At 35.2% G+C, this 22,688-nt stretch overlaps 1 protein-coding gene across 1 annotated transcript in view; it reads right to left on the bottom strand.

Annotated features, from left to right (window-relative positions):
• Positions 1–7,533: 7,533 nt before the first annotated feature.
• Positions 7,534–22,688, bottom strand: part of HHIP (hedgehog interacting protein) — a 93,427-nt gene continuing 78,272 nt past the window's right edge. The window contains exons 12-13 of the mRNA XM_024246432.2: positions 13,449–13,597; positions 7,534–10,577 (exon numbers count right to left, since the gene is read on the bottom strand). Of these exons, the coding sequence (XP_024102200.1) occupies positions 10,384–10,577; positions 13,449–13,597 (343 nt within the window). The 3' untranslated portion in view covers positions 7,534–10,383. The remainder of the gene's footprint in view (positions 10,578–13,448; positions 13,598–22,688) is intronic.

Below are 22,688 nucleotides of genomic sequence, written 5' to 3'. Positions count from 1 at the left end.
TCTCTTGGGGACATAATTCACGGAAGAGGCAATAATGATATTTGTGACAGTTGCAAAACCAAGCATTAGGGACCCTGAAGAGAGTGGCAGCTTCCCTGTAACAGGCACTTCTTCAGCATAAAGGAAATGATGGACATGGATCAGATAATGTCTTAAAAATTTTGAGTGAGAGCTGTGGGAGACATGAATGGATCCAAGAATGAACCTACCAGATGGCAGAAACAGAAAAAGTAGATTGAGAGAACATCTAAGAGGAGGCAACACCAGAACCACAGAAGAGCGGGAAGCCAGGGCAAACAGGAGGGTGGGAGATTAGAGGAAAATGTGTAAGAGTGTCTTTTATGATTATGTAACCACTACAAATTCGTGAAATGCAGTAGTTAATATATTCCTATCTAAGATTTGCAGTTTCAAATCTCCCATCCACATGGATCATGGAATTAGTACTACCTAATAGTAATACCTGTTTGTTAGAGCTGAGAGAACCTGAGTTCTTTTATATATAAGGAAGCTGAGTCCCAGTGTGGTGAGAGATATATCCAGTAGCTTCCAGCTAATTAGTTGGAGACTTGGCATCTCCCAGCCCTAGGCCAGAGCTCTTGCCTCTTGCCAGTACACCTGGCATGTGTGGCTTTTGGTAGCTGTAGATCATAGAACAGAGTGTCTACGATAAGTGAAGTTGCTTTACATGAAGCACATGGATTTTGCATCAAGGAGTTTTAATTATAAGGCTATAAATATGTCAAAAGGATCTGACAACATCTTATTAAATTACAAGACTGAGCTCAAGTAGTTTCTGATGCTGGCATAGTCCCAAGAAGAATGAGTTTTATAGTTGGGAGCTACCCAGCCTTCTACCTCCCTCTCCCTCACCCCTCCTTTTCCCTTTTAAAGTGTTTGTTTATTTTAATCATAGAAAATACTGCATGGAAATTATAAAAATGTAGAAGAAATATTTTATCCAAATTGTTTTCCTTTCTTTTATCCTCTCATTTCTTTGAATGATAATAGGATTTAATCTTCAGAGAGTCTTCTTTAGAACTCCAAATAGAAAAAAAATATTTTTTACTGATGAGATATTATGTGTGACTGGTATTTTAAATTGCATTTCCATTGGAAATAGAACATTAGTTTCAACTGTTCTATTAAAAAAGTGAGTATAAAGGAGTGATTTTATAGACGTATCTGTCACGTTAACTGTCAAAATCCTGGGGAAATCAGCAGCTGAGAATTGTGATAGTACCAGTGTGAGCTATGAAGTCTTTTAGTGACAACTGTGAAGGTTCCACTTCTCAACTGCCTTAGAAGTTTAAGGTTTACATTCCAAGTTTGGAAGTAGGATCCATCTAACCTCATTTTATTGTGATCACATGGGAACCAAGATAACAGTTTCTTAATGTGTCCTCTTAAAGATCTCATCATGTCCCTTTTTAGTTCCACCACATCATCTCTCTTCTCACTGGTCTGTCATTCTTATTAATATTTGTGTCAGCCGGGCATGGTGGGTCACACCTATAACCCCAGCACTTTGAGAGTCCGAGGCTGGGGGATCACCTGTGGTCAGGAGTTCGAGAACAGCCTGGCCAACATGAGGAAACCCCGACTGTACTAAAAATACAAAAATTAGCCAGGCGTGGTGGTGGGTGCCTGTAATCTCACCTACTTGGGAAGCTGAGGGAGAACCCAGGAGATGTAGGTTGCAGTGAGCCTAGGTCACGCCATTGCACTCTAGCCTGGGCAACAAGAGCGAAACTCTGACTGGGTGCATTGGCTGATGCCTGTAATCCCAGAACTTTGGGAGGCCAAGGCGGGCAGGTCATGAGGTCAAGAGATCGAGACCATCATGGCCAACATGGTGAAACCCCATCTCTATTAAAAATACAAAAATTAGCTGGGCGTGGTGGTGCGTGTCTGTACTCCCAGCTACTTGGGAGGCTGAGGCAGGAGAATCGCTTGAACTGGGAGGCAGAGGTTGCAGTGAGCCGAGATAGTGCCACTGCACTCCCGCCTGGCAACAGAGCAAGACTTGGTCAAAAAAAAAAAAAAAAAAAAAAAAAAAAAAAAGAAAGAGCAAAACTCTGTCTCAAAAAAAAAAAAAAAATTGTAGCAATCAGCGCCTAAAAACGGGAAATGGAGGCCCCTTTAAGTGTTTACCACAGCGGGAATTTAAAGCAGGGAATTGCTTATGCTGGTGATGGCAGAGCTGAGAAGCCAAAAAAGAGACAGTGAAGGAACCCAGAGAGATTAGCGAGAAATCACTTCCATCACTAGAGTGGACATATGTACTATTATTTTCTTCACGTATGTAGGAAATGATGTAGGTCTATCAGGGATTCAAAAATAGTAGACACACAAGAAACAAAAGGGTGATCATGGTCTGAGCCACAAAGACACATTCTAGGAACCGGAAGGGTAGAAACACAAAGAATTCTGGTACTTCCTGGGCTGTTGTGAACATGAGCTAGAGGGCTCTTTTCATGGTGACGTATCATCTAACTTAAAACTTCTAAGGAGCAATCTGAGTGGAAGAACACTTTCTGAATAAACACTTTGTAACACGTTTTATTCTTTTAGAAATAATAATGTCTTGCAGACAGATAGCTTTTCCTTTCAACGAGTCAAAGAGATGCATTTATCCAGGAAGAAAGGGGACTTAGATGAACACATTTTGCTTTTCTAAAAAAAAAAAAAAAAATTGGCAGATTTTAAATTTGTGCACAAATTAACAGATCAAAATACTCCTGGTAGGGTTAACTAGAAGCAAAATGGCGAGGTCAACAAAGTTTTGGGGTACCTGCAATCACCTTCGTTCATGTCCCTCCCCCTCCACATGCTTCTTCCCTTCAATTTGGGCACCCAGTGTTCCTAACTGCTTTTCTACATTCTTTACTTATTCTTACTTACTTGAAAGGATGGGGTTTAAGGGACTTACAACCTAGAACAAATTTATCAATGTAACATCTTCATGGCTGCCTAATGAAACTGACCCTTAACATTGGCATATATTTTGGAAGAAAATTTTAAAATTAGAACGTAAAAAATGACAAAAGATGAGAATATTTTGAAGTAGTTTGGCTACAGAGTATTTAAAAATTGGTGTTTATATAATCAGTCTGTATATTTAGAAAAGAGTTTTAAATTCTAAAATGAAAAAGAATTTTAAAATAGCACATGTACATCAAATCATAAGATAAAGTTTAATCATTTGATCACGTTAAAAGACACAAAACACAGCCAATCTAACCAAATTTCAGGCATGCATTTACATAAATATATTAAATTAAGAAAAGAAATTGTACACTTAAACATCCTTTTCACCTAGAAATCATTAAATCCACAGATCAACAATAAAACCAATTCTCTGCATTTACCACTTCAAGATACAATTGTTCTATTTTAAAGATAACACAAATACACTTGTTAGAATTTATATGCATTATACATATATTATATTTTACATAGTGTGTATACATATGTAGTGTTTGTACAGATAGATAAATATATATACATGGGTGTGTGCACACGTACAGATACACACAGATGTACTTTAGGCCATCTGTACTGTTACTGCTGAATTCTAAAGTTGAGCTGAACTGGTGCCATTGGATGTGATTATTGTCTTTTGCTTCAAACATGCTCATGATGCCCACTGGGCCCACAATCCCCCCTAGTAAATGTCCTTGTCTTTTCTACAGCACATAATCATGGTAGGCACTTTAATAAATATTTGTTGAATTAATAAATGGATAGATGATTGAATAATAGAAGATTGATTAAAGAGAACTGCATATTATAATAACTTGGTTAAATAAATCAAATAAGTTCAAATTCAGAGAAATTACCTGAGCCAGTGACTATGCATGTAACTTTTCAAACATTTATAGAAATCTCACCTAGTACATATGTTAGCCCTGCTCCCTTAAACTTGTACCTGCCTTTACTACCTGTTCAAATACCCTTCTCCGTTTTATTAACAGAAATCTAAGCATGGGTTGGTTCTGGTGTCTCCTGTGAGTAAGGTTCTGGACAAACTGCCCTAATTTTCACAACCTAAAGGAAAATGAACCATTAGAGAAACCAAAACATGATAGAAGAATGATAAAGATAAACATTCCTTAACACTGGACAAAATAAATCACAGATAAAACCAAAAAAGACACAGAATTCTCATTTAAGTATTGTTTTATGTTTGTTCATTGTGATTCAACAATTTTTTCACTTTAATTAGTTGGGTTACTTTTGAATAAATAGTTTAGTTTACTGTAGCATGTCCTGGGGAATCAAGTTCTAAAAATTTCATAGTACCTCGGTTACCATTTATCTTATTACTACATGGTTCTTGGTGAAATGCATGTCCAAACATATGCTGTGAATATAATGAGATAAGGGAAATATCTGATCTCTCATAAGGTAGTCAACTTGGTTTCTTCATAACAGTATTAGGAAAAGGACTCTATTGTACATGAAATCTTAATTTATTCTAGAAAAATCATGTCTCAGATTTTAAGAATATAAGGTAAAGAAACATAGGTTTTGGGCATACTATCCCAAACCTGATCATAACTTGTTCATGTGAATGGAAACTATCAATTAGTTTTTTTTTTAGTGAAAAGGAAAATGTACAAGAATTAGTTTGTAACTGCAAAGACAAAGCATATTTCATATTTAGCCATTATGAATTTCCCATTACTGTTAATGTTCAGTTCTTTTTATATTATGTACTGAAATGTTTTCTTTTTGACTTAGAATATTATAGTCAATTGAGATAACTCATCAAACATTTATATTAAGCTACATATATATGTATGTATACACACATGTATTTTGGATTTAAGTAATACATAATCTATATATGCAAAAAGAAAACCCCAAGAAATCCTAAATGAAAGATGATGGCTGACTTTATGATCTATGTGAGAAGTAACCTTAGATTTAATGTTGAGCTGATACCATTTTTTAAATATTACTGTTTAGTCTAGCTCAAAGAAGAATAACAGGTTTTAAGCACAAGGCTTTCTGTTGATACAAGGAATCCAATTATTTATTTTTTTATTTTGTCAATGGACTTATATATGACTTATACAAATTATATGGGAATCAAGGTAAATGACGGGTATACCTTAGGTTCATATTTAATGAGGAATTTAAGAAAAGTCCTAATCTCGTAAGTGAACAAACCTTTCCGTAGCAGCTAGGAAAACCACCACTATGATTGAGAAGAAAACAGCTCTACAATGCTCTCTCACAATCCCATGAATATATATTACTCTCCTAAAAACTTATTTTAAGGTGAAGTCCAGAACTTATTCAGAGAAGATAGTTAAGAGAAAGGATTGAAGTTGGCTAGGATTAGTGTTTGGCGGGTTCCATGGTTATATATATGTATTAAGATATATATATATAAAGATATATATATATAAAGATATATATATAAAGATATATATATAAAGATATATATATAAAGATATATATATATAAAGATATATATATAAAGATATATATAAAGATATATATAACCAAATATATATAACCATATATATAAATATATATATGACCAATTTATGTTTGTGTGACAAAAAGAGGATAAGATAGCAAATATATATTTATTTTTAGGTATTGTAAATATAAACTTTCTGATGGTATTGCCAGCATTCACAGTAATAGTTTACTTCCTGGGAGTAGTTTAAAAATATGTACATTTTCTGCCATAGGACTTTGGTCTGAGTCCTCTGCAACTTCAAATCTCATCCCAGGGGTAGGGAAATTAAGATTTATAAAGTCTCCCTTGAGGAACTGCTTCTTATTTTTTCCTCACAGATTTGGAATAATTTTCTTAAAATTATTCCATAGAGAAGGTTGTTCCTTGGCTAGGAAATAGCTACTAACTTTGCCTGCTGTTAGCTAACCCCGGTGTTATTCTCCACGTCTTTCCTGTATCTATATGCTAAAGCAGCTGAATTGGAGCCTCTGGACTGGTAGTGATTTCTGCTCTTCCTTATTTCTTTCAATGATTGTAATAGATCAGCCTACTATGCCATTTGTTTACTATCCACTATTATTTGTTATATAGAATTTGAGAAAATGTGGAACCAAGAGAGGCTATTTTTCAGAAAAACGAAGAAAAGATCATAACCAGCAAAATCAATAGCAGTCTAGCCCAGGATACCTTCAACATGGGTGTATTGAGAACATGTCTTTTTAGGCAAAACCAATAGAAAATGTAGGATAGGGAAGTGGTTAAAAGGAAAAAGAATATATGTATGTATGTATGTATGTGTGTGTGTATATATATACATATATATACACACACACATACACATATGTATTAGCCAAGAGAGTGAGAGGGGGAGAGAGAGAAAGAAGGAGGGAGGGAGAGGAAGAGAACACAGACAGTATAGGTAACATTTTATAAATTAATTGGTTAATCAGTCAATTACAATTAAAACTACAACTGCCAATGTTATACCTTAGCCTTCCTCTAAAAATTTGGGCTTGATTTCTCTTTTATGTTTCAAAGCTAAGAGACTTAACGGAAAGTTAGACTAATAAAAGTTTAAATTAATGTATATCTTGAATGCTCCTAGATGTAGCATCTAACCTCACACCTTATACCTGGTAAGCTTGTATAGTTTGTAACTCAGAGATAAAAACAATATCAAAAGCAAATGGAAGCCAGGCATGGTAGCTCACGCCTGTAATCCTAGTACTTTGGGAGGCCTGGGCGGCTGCATCACTTGAAGTCTGGAGTTTGAAATCAGCCTAGCCAACATGGTGAAACCCTGTCTCTACTAAAAACACAAAAAAATTAGCCGGGTGTGGTGGCGGGCACCTGTAATCCCAGCTACTTGGGAGGCTGAGACAGGAGAATTGCTTGAATCCGGGAGGTGGAGGTTGCAGTGAGCTGAGATCGTGCCACTGCACTGCAGCCTGGGCAACATAGCAAGGCTCTGTCTCAAAAAAAAAAAAAAAAAAAAAAAACAGCAAATGGATTAAAATTGTTAGTATACTATTTTGTAATTATTTTCAAAGAAATAAATAGGGAAGAAGTAACTGCTCTGGGGCATGCAAATGATGAAGAAAATAGTTTTCTATTTAGATTGTGTATATATATTGTATGTGTTGGTTTCTCTACTCTTTATGAGATACTCATTAATCTGAGGAAACTTCTGAGTATTCTTTGTGATAAAATAAAAAATATATATTTTACAATAATTACATTGAAAAAAATCTAAGAAGAAAAGTTATGGATGGAAGCACTTACTTTTAGCCATCACTCAATTTCTTAAATTTTTTCTCCTTTTCACTTAAAGATCTGCCAGTTGGTGTTCCTTTTATTATCTTAAATAACTGTCAAGAAAACAAGGTTCTATGAACCAGGGCAACAGTGTGGCAGAAACAGTAGTAGAAAGGTTATTTCCAACCATTTAAAACAACTATAACGTCATTTCACATTCAACTGACAACCACAGCTTAAACTTGAGAATGGACGAGGGAATAATAATATACATTTTTCTTTTTCATTATTTTGTCTTTATCTTATGCATCAGTATTCTTACGAAGGACCTTTTTTTCTTCCATTTGAGATTGTGTGCTTTATGAACTGAACAGATGTTGCCTTTCATGTGATTCAACAATAATTTTTTCCTAGCTCATACTTCTTAACCAATTCCTACCTGCCTCTCATCATGAATCATTGAAGATAATTCTCCAGTCATGCATTTAAAAAAATCTACTTGAAAGAAAAGGTCAAAGAGATTTTTTGAATTGACCACTTAATTTAAAATATGTTGCCATCAATTAGCCAGTGCTATCTACTTTTCTCCTAAGAACAGAAAGAAATGACTCCAATGATTTTACTTTCTTTGCTTGGCTTAATATCCGTGGATCTTGCTATCTTCTCTTGAGAAGAACTTGGTCTTTCATTCTAATGACTCACAAAAGAAAAGGCAATGACACCTGGGGCGCATATGTTTTTCTAAGTCAGTTGAAAATCTTTCACTTGGGAAAAAGCTGTATAAAAAATCTGGGCCTGGTCAACTTAATATAGATATTTTAAAACAGTAGAACTAATGGCAATAGAACACCTTTTATTTTGGGGAGGAGATGGAAAGTTTAAAGATGTAAGAAGAAATGCTTGATTTTTTTAGATTTTACTGAATATATAGCAGTATCCTTATTGTTTTCAGGGAAACTAGGAAGAATTGGAGAATGTGTAATAAAACTGCACGATTTGACAGATTTAGACAGCTGGCTCCCTCACAAGAAGTTCACATTTTGTTAATGTCACCCACGTTGAATAAGGGACGATTAGATGGTAAGGTCCATTTACAAAAATGGTTGTCAGGACATTTTTTTTTTAATTGTAAAACTTTCTGTGATGGAATTCAGTAAAAGGGCTATGAAGAGAAAGCAATGGAGACAAAAGATTGCTATTAACCTACAGATGCAGGCTACTGCATGGTTCATTGCAAGATTTGTCACACTGTTGGGCCAATGAAGTGTTAGTGTGACTAGAAGGGACCACCCCTTTTCTGGGGTAAGAGGGCAATTTGGTCTCCATGCTCATTTAATCCTGAGACTTCTTTGAATAGACTGTCAATTGAATCTAAATTGTGCAAAATTATGCATGCACTTTTTAATGCAGGCTATTGTTCACTAAGCACTGAACCAAGATTTCTCAACCCATTTCCATTTGGCATGAGGTCACTTGAAACTTAAGTAATCATATATGGAAGACAAGAGCAGTGTACTTAACCAATCTTTCTACATTGTGGCTTCTATATAAATGCTTACTGGGCTTTAATTGCAAATCTCTCACCTTAAAACAGTAGAGAAATACTAGCTACAATATATTTTTTAAATTGAGGCTTGTATTCCTAAAGGTAAGGAGGAGGTTTAGAAAGTCAGCTGGTGCTGCATAATCTATACTGCCCTACAATTTAGATTCTAGAGGAATGGATGTTTACAGAAGAAGGACAGCCATAGTGGGTGTGCACTTGTCATGAGTAGATGTGTTTTTTCAGTAGTGCAAAGAGGCCTTATATTTTGTTAAAATCCAAACGTGGAGAGCTGGCTTTGAAAACCATGAAGAAAAATATCTACTAGAATTTTTGCAGTTTTAAGTCAGAACGTGTCATCTCTGTAAAACCCTGAACAGAACATTTACAGAAAATTTATTGATACATTAACCAAAGAGTATTTTCATTGAGCTCTGAAGGAACACGAACATTTAAAGTCATATTTGGCAAGAATTATTATGTTAAAAATTTGTACAGGTGACAGCTTACATAGCCAAGATTTTTAAAAAACAAGTGAGCTCTTCTCCAGTGAGGTTCGATTCAGTGGAAATCTGCAACATTCTAATAACATAGACTCTGACAGTCTTGCTATGGTGAAAAGCACTTTACAAATGTTTAATGCTGGAATTTTATAAGGATTGGCTGTTTTCTTGCTTTTTCATCCGTCGTTAATGATTACATGTTGGCACAAGGATACCTTGCTAGATTAGATCCACAGCACATTAAAGACTGTTTGCTTTCTCACTCCCCTTCTTTCCAATTAAGTTGGTGAAAAATGTAACTTTAGTGTTTTACAGGACAGGGTAAAGGTGTTTCATCTAGGTGATGTCTATATTATAAAAATAAAATAAAATATATAAATATGTAACACAAACCCAGTGCCTATTGTTAAATAAAACATACAATAAAAGCAGACCTTTTAGGAAGACTGATTTTAAAATATGCTATTATGATTTAATTATAAAACACTTGAAAACAATCTTGAGATTAAGATGAAATAATCAGATTTCTCAGCCAATAAAAAGTAAGTGTGTAACATTCTGTTACTTGATACACTGACAAAAAAGAAGATTACAATTTTATATCAAGTTGCTCACTTAGAAATTCATCAGGGAGTTCTGAAACATTCTCTCCTAGTATAGTACTTTAATATAAAAATATTGCCTTTTTTATTAGATCCATCAGATTGCACAGTAATGTTTCAAAACTCTATTAAAGTTGACTTTAGTGATTACAGACAGAAAATTCCTGGGAAGTCAAATAATCTCTTCTAGTGACATAAAAAATCCGTTATCAATTTACAGTGGAATTTTTGTGTAAATTACTCTGCACAAGGAAGTATATATTTCAAAAAATCATCTGTTATGCAACAACGCATATAGGGGTTATGAGTATGTGTATGTGCATATATGAACAAACATGCTGACATACACACAAAGGATCTGCACATTTCTGGAAATTATTTTTAAATTAATAAAAGAGAATGAAATCACAGGAGTGTGTAGCAGGATAACAGTCTTTTTTTTTAATGACAGGATAAAAAATAAATGCCCATTGGAATGGAATATTCAAACAGTCCCAGAAACTATACAATGTAACTTGTTAGATCCAGCAAGTAAGATGTCATGTCAATGATCTGATCAAGAATACCTGCCCTGGTCACTCTGCGGATGTTTCTGTCCACTTGTTCACATTGAGGACCAAGATATCCTTTTTTACAGAGGCACTTGTTCGGTCTAACACAGACACCTCCATGACGACATGCTGGCTCACATTTTGCTGGGAGAGAAAAAGAGCAAGAATATCACACTCTCATTCTGTATGTCAGAAACAGGACTGAGCATGAGACCAACAAATATTTGCTGAATAAGGGAAGCGAGGGAAAAAAGGAGGGGGATAGTTACAAAATGTTCTGAAAGATAAATATACAAGTAGGAAACAGGCTTTTACACCCATAGTTATTTGGAGGCCTGAACTCAGCAGAGAATGTGAGACATTTCTAGAGAAGCAGAGATCATAAGAAACAATTGCAACTCTTTGCAAAATTAACTCTATTTAAAATGAAGATTTTAGTCCTTTGAAATCTCTGCCCCACAGGAGCATTCTCTACAGAGGGCCTTCCAAGCTCTATGTTCCCATTCCTTCAAGGTAGGATCTCAACATGGGAGCGGCCCAGGCTGAGGGGGAGACACAGAGGCTCAAGCATCTCCAGTGCAACATAAAGGAACAGTCAGTTTTGGATTTTGGTTGGGTGGAATATCCACCATATAAACTCCCTTGGATTCTTCCTTCCTTTTGCTTCCAGGGGGCAGACAGCATATGCTTTGCTCTGTGATGACACTTTGAAGTCTCTTTCTGGAGTCAGTGCAATTGGCCAGCAAAGGATGTTCTGAGCAAACCTTTTCAGGGTTGCCCTACAGCACAGAATTTTCATTAAAGAATTTTTACCACTACAATATAAATGGGGAATATAAAGATATACTGCTAAAATGAGACATAAAATTGGATATATAAATTGCTATTTTCTGATTAAATCTGGGGAGTACAGTCACTGTGGATGGAGTCAAATTCCTTCAATACATTTCCTTATGTTTTGATGAGACAGGGTCATTTTGACCTTTCAAATACATTAATCAAATTCCAGGGGTCTGTGGTTGACACATGGAAAAGAAAAAATAAGAAGAAAATAAACAATTTTATGTTTTAAATCTGTGGGAGATGAGTAAACAATGTGAGTACATGAATAAAATTCCTGCTTAGGTCCAAAACATCCCAAATAAACAGATTAATTTTATAAAATGGTTTTGGGAAATGTTATATATTCAAACTATTTAAATTGATTCAGTGTAAAAATGAAAGTACCTCATGGAGTAAAACTTTATGTTAACTTAATGTATGTCTATTTTCATTTATATCACAATTTATTATTAATATCTATTAAGGTATGTATAGTGCCACCTGTATTCGAGATAATTCATTCATCCTCAGTTTAAACATACTGTCACTAGCAGGCTTCAAGTAACATAAGAGATTAGGCAAAATGCAAAGCAGGGAATATAACAGAATGGACACTTTATGTTATATTCTGTTACTAAAAGATGCAGAGAGGCTGGGCATGGTGGCTCACACCTGTTATCCAAGCACTCTGGGAGGCCAAGGTGGCAGATCACATGAGGTTGAGAGTTCAAGACCAGCCTGGCCAACGTGGTGGAAACCCATCTCCACTATAAATACAAAAATTAGCAGGGCATGGTGGTGGGCACCTATAATCCAAGCTACTTGAGAAGCTGAGGCGGAGAATCACTTGAACCCAGGAGGTGGAGGTTGCGGTGAGCCGAGATTGCCTCACTGCCCTCCAGCCTGGGCAACAAAGAGAGACTCCACCTCAAAAAAAAAAAAAAAAAAAAAAAGATGCAGAAAAAGTAGATATTGTTAGGCAGAAAAGGAAGCAGAGAGATAATATATTAGCAGGAATTTGAATATCATTACATTTGAATACTGATTCTCATATTTTTGGTCAACTAACAAAAAGGCAGAGAAGATGGGCAAATAACATGTATGCATTTGTTTTAAATAATGCAATTACTTAATTTCTGTTGAGTTTTAATTTTGATAACTCCTTCCTAGATACATAACCATAGTATTAATCAAACACATAATGTTATTAATGCTGAAGCAATTTAAGTTTAAAATATATCCTCTATATGTGGTTTTAAATGTTGGTTTTTTTGTCAGGCAATATAAAAATAGACAAGTTATAGTTATAATTTTTTGAAATACATCTTGAGGACAAACAAAAAGATAGCATTTGTGAATAAATGAATATTAATTTGAGATTTTAATTTTCATTGGCAATAAGTATTTTAATATTTGAAATAGCCAAGATCAAAATCATTTCTAAGTGATGGTATATGCTGGTTGTTAATTATGCATTTTCAACATACACATTTTAAACTCTAGGTTTCTAAATTTATCTATTTTCTGACTTCACACCAAGTAGAACTTAAGCATCATTGCACATAATTGAGGAACTATCAAGTTATAGGCTAGAACAACCCTGGAGTAAATCTCTTTTGCTCTCTCTGAGCAGATGCACACCTAGTTGATGGTTCATAGGGGAGTGGCAAAAAGCATGAAAAAAAATCTCATAATATGTCTCTAGATAATTGCATTTCCCCCTTTTATTTAATAACACCCACTGAAAAGCCCTGTTTTTAGTCTGCTGTGGTAGGAAAGCAAGCAGTAAAGCCAGGGAGGGCATTTACAGGGTGTCTGGAAAATGCTAGCGCTTGGAGAGGGGCTTTGCAAACACTAAGTCATTGGCTAGTGTGAAATTTCAGAACCCAGGACCAAGAGGCCCAAAGAGATGATCTAGTTGTGCTATTTGCATTTTTTACTTTTTGAAAGGACTCAGCCATTTAAAGGTTTTGTATATTTATAATTAACTTACATAAGTGAATTGTTTACATTAAGAAAATGAGCAAGATTTTACTTACAAGCTCATAAACAGATGAGCACTAATAGTAATGTAAATGGCTAAACACTTTTGAACACTATATTATTGTAGAAGAAACAATCAATGTTGAGTTCTTGAGTACCTAAGGATTGACTCATCCCCAGTCCTTTTCAGGTGAAAACAGAAATACTAACCAATTCTGCAGAAGTCCCCTTCCCAGCCTGGACTGCAGCAGCACTTTCCCGTGGGGGTGCAGTAGCCGTTTCGACAGAGCCTGGAGCACTCTGAAGTCAGTGTCTGTGCAGGTTGTACCGTGGCTCTGCATTCCTCAGGCATTAAAGGTCTACATTAAAAGACAATAGTTGAAAGTGTATTCCATTTGAAAATCAACAGTGGAATGAAATCTAGTGATTCTGTGGCTTACAAAGCATGCCTCTTACTTTCTAGAGAGACTTTTTTTTTTTAAGTGACTCAGTCAGATTTACAACTTTCTAAGGATAGGAAATACATACCAGCGAGGAAACAAACTAACCAGTTTGTAACCCAACTAAACACACTAAGTAAACATTCTAAGAAACTTTATCCTGATCAAAACCCATTGATGAAACTATCTTTAATTAAATTGATATTTCACATTTGGTAAGTATGAATTTCTAACAATTGCAATATTTAAAGTAAAGATGTATAAATATCTTAAAACTTTTCCCCCTATATCTACAAAAATGTTTAGGAATAGTGTCTGTGATAGTTTCACTTGTTATTGACACAGTTGGCAGTAGTACAGGGCTGAAGGCATTTATCAAAATGACTTGTAGCCTGCAAAGCTTTGGAATCTTTGTTTTTTTTTTAATTTTATTTTTGTTTTAATTTTATATTTCTTATGAGATAATATATTTTTTTGTGTGTGTGTATTTTTTCTTTTTTTTTTTTTTCTTTTATTATTATTATTATTATTATTATACTTTAGGTTTTATGGTACAACAATGATAGACTGGATTAAGAGATAATATTTTTAGACTGATTTTTCTTGAAAGGTGACCATAATACATGTGTGTATACTATTGAGTCGAAGTTTAAACTCCATGCACAGAAAGATCCATATATATGTGAAGATTATATATATATAAAATCTGATTTTGATCCATATATGTAATGATTATATATGTATATATAAATAATTTGATTTTGTCCTGCTATAAGGAAAAAGAATGCTAAAAGTAGCAAACAGAAACATCTTATTTGCAATGTAAAAAGTCATAGATTTTAATTGTTCTACAACTGCCATCATTTATAGTGGAAACCAAGATGCCTTCAGGAGATTTTTATGGTTCTTACTATTTTTAAAAGAAGATGTCATTTGAGCTGGGTCAGGCTGGAGTCATAGTCACAACTGCTCATTACCTAATCTTCAGGGAAAAAAATATGCAGTGGCACTTTCCTATCAGTCGCTGTTACCTGTGCCACAGTGTGGTGAGAAGTTTCTTTTCAGTTAAGGAATGTAAACAAATGTTTTCATTGACAGTCAAATCAACAGCATTAGGATGGCCAAGCAAATGGACATCTTAAGTACCATAAAAAGAAGGTGATCATTACAGGTCAAAACCTCAAGAGGTAAATTACAGAGCTTTCTGAGATAAGCAAATAATTAAGCCCTGCAGACTCAGCTTTTTTGAGATAGGTTACCTTGTTATGTCCCTATGGCAATATGAACAGTGATGATAATTTGGGTCCTGATCTCAGGCTGTTTCTACAATGACTCAGAACCATATAGAAACCATATATGGTAAAAACAAAAATATTTAAAATGTACGGTGGCTTCCCTAGCTCTTCTTCTGAAGAAAAGTCCCACTCTATGTCGAAAGTGCTATGTTCTGCAGCTAACATGACAATTCAGAAAACTCCCTTAAATCTATTCAGCCTCTTATTTGAATCTAGGAATGGTCAATTTATGTGAAAGTCCCTTCAGGCATTCTATGCACTAAGCATATTTTTATTCAAAAAACATTAACAGTTTCCATATGTTCCTCAAAAGTGTCTTTCTGGGAGTAAGGGTGGGGTGGGATAAGGTAGAGAAAATGTTAAATGGCTATGCCAAGAAAAGTAAGGACACAATCTTCGCCTTCTTCTTGTTGTTCTTGAGTATCCCAAGTATATTCTATTTCTTTGTCATTTAAAATTCTTATTTTGTTTGTGAGACAATGGTGGCATTTCTGACCACAAGAAGAGCAGTTTTTCAGTAGCCATGAAATTCTTCTGAGTCATAGGCCACTGAGTGGCATTCAGTAAACAAATATTCTAGTTGAAATTGCAGAATTCTGTACATCTAATTTCTATTCCTTACTCACTTGCTCACCCACTTTCTGACTCATTCAAGAAAAGAGACCCAGAAATAGAGTATGTCAAAAATCTGTTACATGTTATAGGCAATGCAAAATTTGCAGGTACCTACTCTCACATACTACCCCATGAGATGGTTTATGCCTGAACAGGTGAATCCAAAGAGATGGCATCATTTAGGTCATGAATATAGATGAACTTTGTTAAACTCCAACTAGAAGATGTTGCCTGTTTGAGGCAAAGTATAGGAACACTGATTCATGGGCATTGGTAAAAGGAATGAGGACATGATAAATAGGAATCTGATACTGAAGGGCTATTCTTTAGGGAGAGTGTCTGACCCCTGTTTCCCTGCTGATACTCCAATTTGATGCTTTGACTATTTTTCACCAAACATTCAAACATAAGGAAACTCAGATCAGGGAGAAGATTCTAAATTTTTTTTCCCTAAGATTTGGTAAATGCTTGTTTACCTGCGGATGTAGTAATTATTTCACACCTGGGCTTGTTTACTTTAATTTATGTAAGACTGTGTGGCTGTAATATACAAGCATTGTAATTCCCTCAAGTTTTATTTAAATACCAGGAGAAATTATCTTTTTTTGTTCTACGCGGTAGATAAATAACATTCTGCGCTTATTATATTAAATCAATCCTCTCTCTTTTAAACTGTTACTCTATCAGGGCTCCCTTAATATGAACATTTACCTAAAAGATTGCCTGTCTCTTACAGGGTTCTCTTCAGGAATAGGCTATTTGTCTATTTTTTTTTTTTTCCCTTCTTCACTGAAGGTTTTCTGAGGGCAGAAGCTACATACTCAATCCTCTTCAAGTCCAATCATTTACTTGGGCAAGTACTGCGCTCTTCAGGGAGATAAGACATAAATAGTACAGGGTCCTGAGCCTCACACAGACCACTGAGGATAAGAAAAACATGCATACACAAAAGTATAATGCAGTGTGATCTTTGCTATGATACAGGCACACATGCAGTATCATAGAAACACAGATGAGGAGGCAACTAGTTTAAGGGATGTTATAGAGAGATGACATTTATACCACCATGTATTTTATCTTCTTCAAGTACTCATATTCATAGGAACTAGGAAAATCCTGTATAGTCAGTCAATAAATGTTTATTAAATTAAATTAGGTCAGGTACGGTGGCTCACACCTGTAATCCCAGCATGTTGGGAGGTTGAGGTGGGTGGATCATCTGAGGTCAGGAGTTTGAGACCAGCCTGGCCAGTATGGTGAAACCCTGTCTGTACTAAAAATACAAAAATTAGCTGGGTGTCGTCTTGGGTGCCTGTAATCCCAGCTACTCAGGAGGCTGAGGCAGGAGAATCGCTTGAACCCAGGAGGTGGAGGTTGCAGTGAGCCGAGATCATGCCATTGCACTCCAGCCTGGGCAACAAGAGTGAAACTCCATCTCAAAATAAATAAATAAAATAAATAAATTGAATTTATATAGTAGTAACTTTCTCAAATACACTCTCTGAAATATGAACTCCATGAGGACAAATATTTCCTCGCATCTCTTGTGGCTCCCCAGGACCTAGAAGAATGTGTTGCACGTGGAAGATGGTTAATAAAAATCTATTGAATGAATGAAATTAATAAGAATATGGAATTTTAAAAGGCTGTTTGAGCCCCTTCTATGTTGTTGTGTAAAGATATTAGGAAAATATGGGCCATTCAGGGGAGGGATATCCTTAAAATCAAATTGCTATACTTTCATATCATAAACACAAAACATTTACTGTATTTCTCTCTATTGCCTAAATAAACTTGTCTTAAAGTTTTTTCCAAGGTACAGTTATACTCATTCTGAAAGATGCATTTTGATAATAATTATAATCATAGTAAATAAACCGAAGGCTAAGAAGTCAAGGTCAGCATGAGATAAAGAGACAGGATTGTCTTCTCTTACAGATGGTAATTAAGTCAACACATTAAAATTCAATTTTCTAATATTTGGTAGCGTCTGACAAAGATTTTTGGTGATTCCAACCATTCCCCTCCAATAAGTCTTTGTAATGGTGACATTCTTCCTTTTACTGAAACGAACAGGGCCCTTTAACATGAAATAAAGAGAAACAAAAAAGGAATAAACAATACCTTTAAACTTCATTATTATTGTCATGTTGAAATAGACCATCTTACATATACTTAAGTACTACATATACACACCTAGATAGAATCTAAACAAAACTTTAGGGTATATATCTGTGATGCATTAACCCATTTTCATACTTTTTTTATTGGACTGGAAAATTGGGTGCTTTAATGTACGATCTAATAAGAATCATTTAAATTGTCTTGTTCTTCTTTTAAACAATAACTCTTTAAACTTTTGGACCCTTCACTCTACTAAATGAAGTCAGAGTAACTTTCAAAACAGAAAACTTACCCAAGAGGTTGTTTAGGCTTGTAAAAAAGAATATATCTAGCCTATTTGTTGACAGCTATCCCCATAGCCCTTGAGCTTAATTTAAATCAGAAAAACATATTTCCTAATCCCTTCACGCATGACAAATAATGAAACACTAAAACCCTAGTGCAAAAAACTGTCCAACATTCTTTAATGTATAAAGCACTGTTTTCAGAAATTTAAAAAATTTTCTTAGAAACCAACTTTGGCTTGCTTTGTGTAGTAGTATAAAGATTTGGACACTTTTTTGAAAAAAAAGGAAGTTGAGAAGCATAAGTTATTTATAACATCCGTTAGAGGTGATGACTTTCTGTGAATAGCTAAGACCAACAGTGAATGTCTTTGGGTAGTGGTATTCTGAATGGTTTTCATTTCGTGATATTTAATTTTGGGGATGAACAAATAAATCAGTACATGAGAAGTCCTTTGATTCTGTGTGGAGGTACGAGGATAAATCCTGTTTGAGCAGTACTACCCTTCCAAATGAGCACTGCAGAAATCTATTTCGTCTAACAAAAAGGAAAGGAGCTCATTCTGAAATTTTTGTGAAGTGTCCGGATTTTGAATTCATTTCATTGTAAAACAAGATATACAGATCAAGAGTAATACTTATGTATGAAATCCTGATGGAGGTATTAGAAGATGTAATAATTCTGTAGCCTGTCTTAGACAGCTTTATGTTTAAGGGTGGAAGGTGACCTAAGAGCTGTGTTACTCCTTTATCCACAGACACATTGGGACACATGGAAAAGAGCACCCTTGAGACTCTAACATTTAAAAAACTACTTTTCTTCCATGTTTTCATTCTCATGAGAGGAAAAATTGATAAGTCAAAATCCTTATTCCACAGAATGCAGAATCTCAGGCCCTAACCCCAGATCTACTGATGTTGAATCTTTAACAAAATGGCCAGGTGACTCACATGCATATTCAAGTTTGTGAGGCCTGTTTCTAAATTAGGTCCATTTCCCAGCCAGGAGGAATCAATGTGGCCATTAATTGGTGTATTCAGGCACTTCCAAGTAGAGAATGCTCTGAAATCTTCCAAATGGGTGGAGTCCTTGCCCTGAACAAGGAGGCAGTCTTCGAATGCCACAGCAGATTCTATGGTTTAATGAATTTCCTCATGCTGTAAGCAATTTGATACACAGTGATTATCCTTGACCACTCATCATTTTTAAGCCAATACTCATCACTTTTACCTAAAAAAGGGTAAGGAAGTGAAAAATTTCTTATGATGGGATAAATTTTTACTGTCTCCCATCTGTGGAGCTTTAGGAATAGGAATAAGTGCTAGTATAGTACTTGCTGTGTCATCTTTTTATTAATCATTTTAGTGCCTTTCTCAAAGGCAGTACACAAACTGATATTTTTCTTCTTCGTAATTGTCTTTAATCTGGCTGTTCACTGAATTTTTCCTAGTCATATCGGTGTTTCTTTCTTCAGTGTCAGTTTACTTATAAGTAGTAGAATGCTGTATTCTGAAGGATTTACCGCATGTTTTGAGACTATACATAGCCATTTTATAGGCAGCTTTAAAAACAACAATGCATTATACAAACTCAATTTCGCTGAGGAATCATATATTTATAATACAATCATATTCCAGGTAGAAGAACGGAGCCAATGGAATCTCTTCCTGTGTAACCATGTAATATTGATCTCATTGGAACTTCATGGCAGTATTGACAGCAACACACATTTCCTAATGTATTTTTCAAGTACTATCTGAAGTACAGCAAGAAATTAAATGTTTTAAGAGTTACTGCTTCCATTTTATTTTTAAGGAATACCTTCCTTGACATTATAGCATACGTAGGCTGCAGAAATATCTTTATTATGTATTCTTAAATAACTCTGATACTAGAATAAAGAGGAAAAAAAACCTTTGAATTCAAGGACAACTCTGAATTTATGTACCTTATAAATCATATTCTAATTTTTAATTTGTACTAAATATTTCTAAAATTTGAGTTTAGGATGGATAAAGCTAATGTTCTATCTTATTTTTACATAGTGTCTAGAAATTTCTCTGTCCTAAAATATGCTGAAAACAAGTGGGGCTTAACATTGGCTGTCTTCTTTGTGACTAATATTCTCTTCATTGTGAGGATTTCTGAGATTTAAAAGTCTCATCCTCACATGTTGAACTCACTTGCTCACTAAGAAATAGTGTTACTTGGCTTTAATACCTAGGCAGTTTGAAACTGAGTTGGCACTAAACCTTTCAAAGGAGGCGAAAGCAGTAGTAACTTAGTGAATTGAGCCACAGGTTTGACTGTCTACTGCTAATAACATTGTCAGAAATTTCACAAATATCCATCTAATTTTCTTCTGTGGTTAAAGATGCAACCATAATAAAAGCAAATAATGAAGCCACTTACATTTTTCAAGTTTAACTTTATTCTCATGAGAGAGGGTCAGCTTTGTAATTCTTAAATTTAAAAGATCAGAAAATGTATGAAGAGATTAAGTGGCTTTCACCCAGCTAGTTACAGAGAATTCTGGAACTCTTTCCTGGTTCAGTGTTCTTTCCACTGAACTGGCCCTCTTACTTTAGGAAAAAAGGTAACAATGTACCCACATTTCAGTCCTATTAATCTCCCTATACAAACATCAACACCACAGTACACAAATATCTAAAAGGGTATGTGGATCTGCTGTATCAACTTTGGTTTATCAACTTAACTCAATGCATATATTTCCATGGAAATTCAGGACATGAAAAGTTATGTAATATCTTACAGGGAAGACCTAGGAGAAAAGATTAATGAAACTAAATAATAATGTCATGTGCTTTTAGATAAAAAGACAAGGTCCAGTTTTATCAAATTGCCTTAGGTATTTGTTGTATTATATTTGCAATATCCTAGCTTTAGAAACTGATCAACTATAATATGAGCAGTGAATATAGAAAAATAGGCATTTCTACTGTAATTCAGTGTACATGTTCCTGAAAAATATTGTATTCCACAAAATGGCACTTAAAATAAGGGGGCTGTTATGGACTGCTTTTTTCCCTCCAAAATCACATATTGAGGCCCTAACCCCCAAAATAACAGCATTAGGAGACAGGGTCTTTGGGAAGAAGTGAGATTTAAATAAGGTCATGAAGATAGAGCCCCCATGATGTGGTTATTGCCATTATAAGAAGTGTCACCAGAGAGCTTGCTTTCTTTCTTTCTCCATCGTGTTAGGATACAGTGAGAAGGTGGCAATATGCAAACCAGAAATGGAGCCTTCACCAAGCATCCAACCATGCTGGCACCCTGCTCTTGGATTTCCTCCAGTACGATCAGAAGTCTGTTGTTTAATCCACCTAGGTATTTTGTTATAACCACCTCAGCTGACTAAGACAAGGGCTTATGGGAAGAATTGGTTTGGGGCAGACCCCTCAAGATCTGTGCAGCTTTGTAACTAAAGCAGTGGTGAAAACAAAAGCTGGTACCTTGGAAGAAAGTTTGGGCAACTAAGCGAGCAACTCAGAAGTAGCTGGAGGTCGCTTCAGGAGAGATTAGAAACACACAAAACAAAATAATGATGGAAGTGGAACTCTGAAAAGAGGATGTGCACCCTGAAGAAAGCCACGGAAGACTGTGGGATGCATCCTGAAAGAGGGAAACCCAGTACAGGCACTTACTTTTCATTGACGACTCAGTTGAGAAGGGTTTTCCTGCCTGTGCAACAGCTAGGCTGAGGGCATGTTCCTTTCCTTATAATTCTCGTTACGTCTTGCTTGAAAAGCTGCATAACTACTTTCATGTTGTGCTGATATTCTCTTTTGTATATGAGCTTATTAGTGTTAAAGAAATTCTCACTGTAGCAGAACAGACTTGAATGGGAAACCAAATCATGGTGAATTTTACCTACATCAATAACTTCTGGATCATTAATTTGGCAATTTATAATGTACAGTGTTATGGTACAGTATTTTTGCTTCAAAGTGTTTTATCTCAAATAATATTTTTTACCTTTTAATAACATATGCAATCTCCTGATTTAAAGTAAAAATAAACTTCTTAGGGGATGGGACCAACTTCCCATTCATTCTCTCCCTCTGTAGCACATAATGCAAATATAATATATTGAACACAGGAGACATACAAAAAATGCTTCTAATGAAATCAGGACTTAATGAAATCAGGAATCTTGGATTATATCTGTTCTTACTCTGATATGACACAAAAATAAAAACTAAATAATTAGGGTATAATAAAAAAGCCAATGCTATTGCTTCCTAATATAAAGAAGGAAATATATTCTGTTCAGAATTTCATGTCCAAAATCAAGTGTTTAATTTAAATACTTAATTCATAAACCATAATTGATAAAAATGTTAAACACAAGTATTGCTTTAGTAACTTAATATAACCAGAGAATTTTTTTCTGATTTTATCTATTTTTATTGTGATGAAAATAGCCCAGGGGAATGACAACTAATATTAACAAATAGAGTAAATAGGCTGGACACGGTGGCTCATGTCTGTAGTCCCAGCACTTTGGGAGGCCAAGGCAGGCAGATTACCTGAGGCCAGGAGTTCAAGACCAGCCTGGCCAACATGGTGAAACCCCGTCTCTACAAAAAATACAAAAAATTAGCCGGGTTTGGTAGTGTGCACCTGTAATCCCAGCTACTTGGGAGGCTGAGGCAGGAGAATCACTT

This window comes from Pongo abelii, chromosome 3 (genome assembly GCF_028885655.2).
Source record: "Pongo abelii isolate AG06213 chromosome 3, NHGRI_mPonAbe1-v2.0_pri, whole genome shotgun sequence".
NCBI lineage: Eukaryota > Metazoa > Chordata > Mammalia > Primates > Hominidae > Pongo > Pongo abelii.
Note: the sequence above shows the minus strand (reverse complement) of the source record. Positions and strands in the feature narration are given on the sequence as shown.